Below are 9,104 nucleotides of genomic sequence, written 5' to 3'. Positions count from 1 at the left end.
AACAAAAATGAAACTGGGCAGTGTCCTCATCCAGTCTGGCATATTCCATTTTTATTTCCATTGTAAACTATTGTTATTACATATGGAATGCCAAATAACATTTACATGTTTACATAAACATTTGGATAGAATTATCGCATAAATTATCACATGTTATATTATATTACTACATTAAAAAATTTTATCATCTGTGAATTTGATATTAAAAAATATAGCCTAAAAGTGCTTAAAATTATAACTTAAAATTATACAAGGCTTCAACGCGTAAAGCGTAATTATTTTCAATGCAAGTTGCAATTTCTTCGCTATTTGCGGAATGGTGAAAGTATATAAAAAAAAAACTTAAAAACTATTAACGCTTGCGGAATATTTTTAAAATTATAAAAAACATGTTTGTACAGTTATATATTTTGGTAATATGTGATACATTGTTTTACATGAACAATATAAGACATATTATTAAGCTATTATATATTTAGGACATTAGCGTGGTGTGACATTTCTAAGTATAGGTATATAAGATTTGCTTATACATATCTAAGTACATAGGTTAGTTAGATCATTTATTTATTTTTTAGGAAAAGAAATGCCTTTTTATGCTTTAAACTGTCCTAATCTGTCTGGGAAATGAACTCTTCGACCAGATTTTGTGGTTCTGATTATTTCTGGTAATACTGGAACAGATGTAGAGCGTAGGGAGTGTGGCGAACCCATCGCTCAGGGAGTGGAAACACGACCTGCAATAGCCATCCCAAGCTAAGGTGTGGGATACCGTGCCCAGGGCTGAATGACACTGGGGAACAGTGTCAAGAACGGTTCCTCCGAGACACAAGGTCGCATCTCGGAGTATACAGACCTTACCCCGGCATTCGGGGCTCTGCTGGGGTGGACCTTTTATTTCCCTAGATACTCGTGGGACCAAATATGGACTGCAAAAACAAAGACAACACTGACGAGGGACCTTTAAGGAACCTAGGGGGAGTGGAAGGAGGAGTTGAGGCCGCCTCGGTGGACTCATCCCTCTTGGGGCCTTTGAGGAACCAAGAGGAAGTGGAGAGGAGAGATGGGACCACCCTGGTGGACTCTTCCCTTGAGGGGCCCTCTGGGAACCGTAAAGAAGGACCTCCGACGGACGCAACGCGGCGGGATCCCCCAGGGGATCCAGACGTGGAAATGCAGGGACCATCAGGGGACCTGGAAAATAGCGCATGTCGGGATAAGGAAGGCCACTTTCACGGTGCGCCCTCCTAACACCGAGGAGCGTAAATAGGAGGAATGATCTAAGGATTAGGCAGTAATGGCTAAAAACTTACAGTTCATTCAAATAAACTTGCACCGCAGTCCGGCAGCAACTGCAGTGCTTAGCAGTAGAGTCACCCGGGACAGTGTGGACGTCGCGCTGATCCAAGAACCCTGGACTTATAGGGGGAAGGTCAGAGGACTAAACATGAACCAAGGTCTACTCTATTATAACGAGTCGGGGGACAGACCCAGGGCCTGTATTCTCATCAGAGGGATACCTGGCACACTGCTACCCGAACACTGCAGTAGGGACTTAGTGGCTGTGAAGCTACAGGTCACGCTGGACCAAAGAAGCAGGGAAGTAGTTGTGGCATCAGCATACATGCCCTATGACTCTGTGGAACCACCACCCTCAAGGGAAATAACGAGACTCGTCCAGGACTGCAGGGAGAAGGGTAGGGAACTGATACTCGGAGCAGATGCTAACTCGCACCACACTGTGTGGGGGAGTACGGACATCAACAAACGAGGACAGGACCTCCTGGAATACCTGATGACAGTGAACCTTGAGATTCTTAATAGAGGTAGGGAACCCACCTTCGTTATAAGTAACAGACAGGAGGTGATAGACCTGACCCTAGGAACATTAAGAGTCTCAGGATGGAGAGTATCGGACGAACCATCCCTGTCGGACCACCGACACATAGAATTTAAACTAGAGGGAGAAACAAGCAAAACGGGGACCGATACATATAGGAACCCAAAAGCAACTGACTGGACTAGATACTCGGAGGAACTAAATATAGGAATGACAAGATTCCCAGCTAAATACGGCTGCCCCGAAGAAATTGAGGACGCAGTAGAAGTACTGAGGGACTCAATGATAAGGGCATACGAAAATAGCTGCCCTCTGAAGACAAGTACCAGGGACAAAACACCGTGGTGGAGCAGAAGACTGCAGGAGCTACGGAAAATAGTAAGGCAAGCTTTCAACAAGGCCAAAAAGTCAGGAAACTGGGATGCCCACAAGCAATACCAGAAAGAGTACAAGGTGGCAATCCAGAAAGCCAAAACATGCTCCTGGGAGAAATACTGTGGGGAGGTGGAAACCATCCCACAGACTGCAAGAATCCAAAAAATTCTTGCAAAAGACCCAGGGGCAGCAAAAGGCCCATTCAAAAAATCTGATGGAGGATTTACCAACAGTTGGGAGGAGGAGTTGGAGGTACTGCTGGGGAAACATTTTCCCGGCTACAAAAAGTTAGAAGCAGATGATACCGGTCCACCACCAGCCCGAGTTACACGGGAAGGTAAGGACTGGGACACTGCGGCTAAAATAGTTACTCCCTCCAGAGTTAAATGGGCAATCAGAGGGTTTGACCCTTTTAAAAGCGCAGGAGAGGATGGAATCTTTCCGGCACTTCTACAGAGGGGCCTAGATACAATCCTACTTCCGGTGACGAAGATCCTGAGGGCATGCTGTGCCCTCGGATACATCCCCATACCATGGCGGAAGACAAGGGTAGTGTTCATACCCAAACCGGGGAGAGCTGACTACGACCAACCAGGTGCATTCCGCCCAATTAGCCTCACCTCATTTCTTTTGAAGACAATGGAGAGGCTAATGGACAGGCACATAAGGGACGGGGCACTGAAAGAGAAGCCCCTCCACGAGTTACAATTTGCTTACCAAGCAGGTAAGTCAGTCGACGCGGCACTGCACAGGTTGGTGTACAAACTGGAGCAGGCACAAGCGACTGGGGAACTGGCGGTAGGGCTATTCCTGGATATAGAGGGAGCATTTAACTGCACCACTATTAAATCCATTGATGAAGCGGCAGAAAGACATGGACTCGACAAAACCACCAGAAGGTGGCTGAGGAACATGCTCTCAGGCCGGATACTTACGGTGACAAGGGGTGAGGTAAGCATCAAAGTGCTGGTGACACGAGGGTGTCCACAGGGAGGGGTCTTATCACCCTTGCTGTGGAGCCTGGTGGTGGACAACCTCATCCGGAAACTCAACAACAGGGGCCTATATACGCAAGGGTATGCGGATGACATTGCAACCATAATAAGGTGTTGGGATGCAGACACAACCCGAGGCCTTATACAGTCAACACTGGCAACAGTGGAAGAATGGTGTGAAGAAACAGGACTGTCAGTCAACCCAGACAAGACAGAACTAGTAATCTTTACGCGTAAAAGGAAACTAGAAGGATGGAGCAATCCAACCTTCTATGGAAAGGAATTAGAACCCTCTGACACGGTTAAGTACCTCGGAGTCATCATAGATGCCAAACTGAGCTGGAAAAACCAGGTGGAAACTGTAGGCAGAAAGGCCTGTGCTCTGATGTGGGCAACTAGGCGAATCTGCGGCAGAACGTGGGGTCTCAAACCTAAAATGATGCAATGGCTTTACACAGCCGTTGTAAAACCAAGGATCATGCACGCAGCCCTGGTCTGGTGGAGGAGAACAACACTGAAAACAGTGATGGTCACACTCAATCACATACAGGGACTTGCATGCAGAAGCATCACAGGAGCCATGAGAACCACTCCAATACTAGCCATGGGAGTGCTGCTGAACCTACCCCCACTAAACATAGAAATAGAGGGGGCGGCGATGGCGGCAGCCTACAGGTTACATTGCAATGGCCAATGGAGAGGAGAGTTGCCCAGAAACAGTCACACAGAGATAGGAATAAGACTGAGGGCAATTAGTCCGACGGCTGGGATGAAGCAGGACGGCAAGCAAGCCGAATACTTCTTCGGACAGCTGTTTAAAGTGACGTACCCCACAAGGGAGGAATGGGACTCGGTCCCAGGTCCAAACTCCAAACAGGAACTAATCTGGTTCACAGATGGGTCCAAGATGGAGGAAGGAACAGGGGCCGGGGTCTGTCTACAGGGATCTAAGAGGGAACTCAGTATACCTCTAGGAATGCACTGCACTGTGTTTCAAGCTGAGATGAAAGCCATCTTAGCCTGCGCACAGGAGAATATGAGTATCGGGTACAGAAATAAGAACATAAATATATGTTCAGATAGCCAGGCGGCCTTAATGGCACTGGAAAGTAACCGATGCGACTCCAGACTGGTGATGGAATGCAGGACTATCCTTATAGAACTGGCGACCATCAATAAAGTAACCCTGCTCTGGGTACCAGGACATAAAGGTATTGAGGGCAACGAGCGGGCTGACGAACTAGCAAGGAAAGGGGCGAAAGCACCACTTGCGGGATCCGAGCCGGCCGTAGGAGTAGCAGCTTGCCACACCAAACTACATATCAAGAGGTGGGTCAAATCCCAACACTGGAAGGAATGGAAGAAGGCACCCGGAATGAGGCAATCTAAAGTACTCATAAACGGACCGGACCCTAACCGAACCAGGCAACTACTCGATATGGACAGAAACTCACTGAGGGAACTGGTAGGACTATTAACGGGACACTGCCATCTCAGGAGACACATGCAACTGTTGGGAGTGGAAAACACCAACATCTGTAGGAAATGTGAAGAGGAGGAAGAGACTCCAATTCACCTATGGTGCCAATGTCCCGCTCTGCTGGGAATAAGGCTCAGATACCTGGGAAGACACAGTGTGGAACCAGAAGACATCGCCACATATCCAATGACAGCCCTGGTGAACTTCATTAAAGGGACCGGGTTACTGGCAAGGGAATGAGGTAAAATGGGAGATAGTACAATGGGCCTATGGCCTAAGTGCTCGCGGGGAACGTAAGTAAACCGCCTCCGACTTAAAAAAAAAAAAAAAAAAAAAAAAAAAAAGGAACAGATGTAGGAACAGATACATTTTCTTCTGCAGGAACAAAAGCAGGTTTGAGGCGGTCTATTGTGACACGCTTAGGTTTTCCTTTTACAGTAATTAGGAATGTTTTTTCATTCCGTTCTTCCACCTTGTACGGGCCTTCGTACGGATTCTGCAGTGGTCTTCTTCCACCGTCAGTTCTGAGGAACACATGTGTCGCGCTAGGTAGGTCTTTGTGGACAAAAAACTTTCCTGTACCATGAACACTGGCAGGAGTTGGTTTAATGGCTTCGAACGTATTTTGTAGCCGTCCGATATATGTGTCTGGTTCCTCGTGTGGTGTTGCTGTGAAGAAATCACAGGGTAATTTAAGGGTTCTACCATAGGTTAATTCAGCTGGTGAACACTTCAGATCTTCTCGTACCGTTGCTCTCAAACCAAGTAGAACTAATGGGAGGCTTTCGACCCAATTTCGATCGCCACAAGCCATGAGAGAGGCTTTTAAGGTGCGGTGCCATCTCTCGATCATACCGTTAGCTTGTGGGTGGTACGCGGTGGTCCTAGAATGTTTTATTCCAAATTTTTCGGTTAGTTTTTTGAAGAGGCAGGACTCAAATTGTCTGCCCTGATCCGAACTGATGGTATCTGGGGTTCCGTGACGGGCAATCCAATGTGTTGTCAGTGCAGTAGCGACGGTTTCTGCAGTCATATCTTTCAAAGGGATTGCTTCGGGCCATCGTGTGTACCTGTCAATCATAGTGAGTATATATTGGTACTCATTACACGCTGGGAGAGGTCCAACCAGGTCGATATGAATATTACGGAATCGATCCTCTGGTAGTAAATACGTTGCTAATGGTGCAACCGTATGTCGAGAGACCTTAGCTTTTTGGCAAGCTATGCATTGTTTGACAAAGTTTTTTATGTCTGTCGCCATGTTAGGCCAAACAAATCTTTGTTTTATGGTCTTTGTCGTTCCCAGGATGCCAGGATGGCAAACATTGTGTACACTTTCGATTACCTGCATTCGCATGCAAGCGGGTACGAATGGTCTGATATGGCCCGTTGATACGTCACACCATATTGAAGCTTCCGAGCCTGGAATCACCATTTGACATAAGGCGAGGGCGGTGTCATCTTTTGCCTTCATAAGTCCGTCGTCTTGACACTGCGCTTTCTCCATCTGCCTGTAGTCAATAGAAGTAGGGCTGTTAATCTCTTCGATTCGAGATAGTGCGTCCGCTACTATATTTTGTTCTCCAGAGATATGCCTGATGTCCGTTGAAAATTGGGCAATGTAATCCAACTGTCTCTCTTGACGTGGAGAGCTAGAGGCTCGCTTCTTGCAAAAAGCAAAGGTGATTGGCTTGTGATCTGTATAGATGGTGAAATTTCGACCTTCAATATGACTTCTAAAATATTTTACCGCTTCGAAAACACCAGTAAGTTCTCGATCGAAGGTACTGTATTTTCGCTGTGCTGGTGAAAATTTCTTGGAAAAGAATGCTAAAGGTTCCCAAGAATCGCCATTTGACTGTTGTAATGACGCACCCATAGCTATGTCGCTAGCATCAACCATTATAGCTATTTTAGCGTTGGTATTTGGGTGTGCGAGTAATGCTGCGTCAGCTAAGAGTTGTTTGCATTCCTTGAATGCGTCCGTCAGTTCTTGATTCCAAGTTATTTCCCTCTTGTCATTTTTCTTATAACCGGCAATGCAATCAAATAATTTAGTTTGAGTGTTGATAGCCTTAGGGAGGAATCTTCTATAATAGTTCAACATGCCTAAAAAACGTCGCAAGTCTTTTGCTGTTTTAGGTAATGGAAAATTTATGACGGCATTCACCTTTTCTTTGATAGGCGACATTCCTTTTTGTGTTATTGTGTGACCCAGGAAGTTGACTGTAGGTACGCCAAATTGGCATTTATTAATGTTGATTACTAGATCATATTCAGCAAGGCGTTTGAGTAATATTTCCAAGTGTTTTCTATGTTCTTCTTCATTTTTAGAAGCAATCAGGATGTCATCAAGGTATACGAAACAAAAGTCCAAATCTCTTGTCACAGCATACATAAAACGTTGAAAGCTTTGCGCTGCGTTTGATAAACCAAATTGCATGGATGTGAATTCGAATAATCCAAATGGTGTGATGATGGCAGTCTTCGGAATGTCTTCAGGTTCCACTGGTATTTGATGATAAGCCCTGGTCAAGTCAATTGTGCTGAATATGGTTGCATCTGCAAGTTTGTGTGCAAAATCATGAAGTTGAGGTATTGGAAATTTATCCGGGATCGTTTTAGCATTAAGACGACGATAATCGCCGCAAGGACGCCACTCGCCGTTGGGTTTTTTTACCATATGTAACGGGCTGGCCCAATTGCTTTTAGAAGGCCTGCAGATCCCTTGTTCCATCAGATATTTGAATTCTTTCTTCGCCGCTTCCAGTAGGGCTGGTGCTAGCCTGCGGGCTCGTTCGGTAACGGGTGGTCCTCGAGTTTCGATGCAGTGGGTCACTGAGTGTTTTTTGGCATCTGATGTCTTCATGATAGGTCTTGTTAAGTTTGGGAATTTGTTTAGAATATCACGGTATTTTTGCGATGAAGAAATTGTGGAAATACCGGATGTAGGTCCCTTATGAGTTATTCCTTTTATGACTAATCCTGTTGACTGGTCTGCGATTGTTGACTTTTTTAAATTCACCGTTAGGTTGAAATGATGAAGAAAGTCTGCACCTAGGATTGGTCTTGATACATCAGCCACAATAAATCGCCATTTTAGTGCTCGACGTAGGCCAAAATCGAGTTCTACAGTTCTTGTGCCGTATGTCTTGATGGGATTTCCATTTGCACCATATAGTGTAGCTGGACAGTTGTCAGAAGTGATGTTATTTTTGTTGTATGACGGGTTTCTAGGAATGACAGAAACGTCCGCCCCAGTGTCCACTAGGAATTTTTGTCTAGTTTGTAGATCATAAACAAAGAGACGACATGTGTTACTCGGAATCTCGCACGTCCCTACTGAGAGGTTCCGTTGTCGTTTCCCGAATTTTTGTTTTTGAAATTACATGGTTGGTAACATCTAAAGGATTTTTCGCCATAACGTCTGTGGAAATGACATAATCCATCAGGATTCCTCTTGGGTGATCTACCGCGAGACCTGGACCTCGGCCTTCCAGCGGGATTCTGTTGTGATGAATTGTTGTAAGAGTAATTTCGACGTGGGCTCTGGTTTTGTCGTCCACGGAAGTTTGTAAAGTTGTTATTTTGAGACATTTTTAAACGTGACACTTCATGTGTAAGGTCGGAAATTTGCTGTTGAAGTTGTAATAATATAGAATTTTCCGTATTTTCCTTTCTTGAGGTACCCGGTTTATTTTGATGGTCTACAGCACTGCATTCGGATGACTGGTAGACGTCTATTATTTTATCAGCCGCCAACGCGAGCTGATTCGTGTCATTGTCGGTTAAAGCTGACAGGATTGCTTGGACGTGTTGCGGTAAACGCTGCAACCAGAGTGTTCTCACTATAGCACTGTCCGCTAAAGCTGGTCCGGCAAGTTCCATCATGTGTCGGAGGAGTCCGGTTGGTTTCCGATCTTCCAGCTGGATTCCAGTAAGTAGTCGGGTGAGTCGTTTCTCAGACGAATCTTGCAGTCTGTCAATAAGTGCCGCTTTGAGGCTTAAATATTTGTCAGTTGCGGGTGGTTTTGTGACAATATCGCTAACGCATTGTAGAGTTTGAGAATCTAGCGCTGCAATAATTATGTTATATTTAGTAAAGTCGTCCTTAACACGTGAATTAGCAAATTGCGCTTCCGCCTGTACTAGCCAAAGCGATATACTTTCTCTCCAGCATGGTGGTAACCTGACTGTTACATAATTGATATTTGAATCGGGATTAGTTGCGCTTGATGATTCCATGTTTTCGGTTTTCTTTGTATCCAGTTTATTCGTAGTTGATTCAAATGTTTTCTTCAAGTTGGGAATTTCTTCATCCGATATCATTCTGACATTTTCGTAGTATTTAAATGGACAAGTTTAATGCATGTAAGGCTTAAGATTTAAATACGTATTTAAGCAAAATGTAATT

General features: G+C 45.1%; 1 protein-coding gene across 1 annotated transcript; it reads left to right on the top strand.

Moving 5' to 3' along the window:
- The first annotated feature begins 1,297 nt into the window (after window positions 1–1,297).
- Window positions 1,298–6,083, top strand: LOC149416092 (uncharacterized). Its single transcript, XM_089641873.1, has 2 exons — window positions 1,298–2,467; window positions 5,997–6,083. Exons 1-2 carry the CDS (start codon window positions 1,298–1,300, stop codon window positions 6,081–6,083), a joined length of 1,257 nt encoding a protein of 418 aa, XP_089497999.1.
- The last annotated feature ends 3,021 nt before the right edge of the window (window positions 6,084–9,104 follow it).

This window comes from Hesperophylax consimilis, chromosome 17 (genome assembly GCF_061612785.1).
Source record: "Hesperophylax consimilis isolate HC1 chromosome 17, BYU_Hcon_1.0, whole genome shotgun sequence".
NCBI lineage: Eukaryota > Metazoa > Arthropoda > Insecta > Trichoptera > Limnephilidae > Hesperophylax > Hesperophylax consimilis.
Note: the sequence above shows the minus strand (reverse complement) of the source record. Positions and strands in the feature narration are given on the sequence as shown.

Bases quoted from the DNA above. Each gene is read 5' to 3' on its own strand.
- LOC149416092 (XM_089641873.1), top strand. From the start codon at position 1,298: ATGGCTAAAAACTTACAGTTCATTCAAATAAACTTGCACCGCAGTCCG. The intron at 2,468-5,996 runs GTACTGCTGGGG...TGTCGTTCCCAG, and splicing joins GTTGGGAGGAGGAGTTGGAG to GATGCCAGGATGGCAAACAT.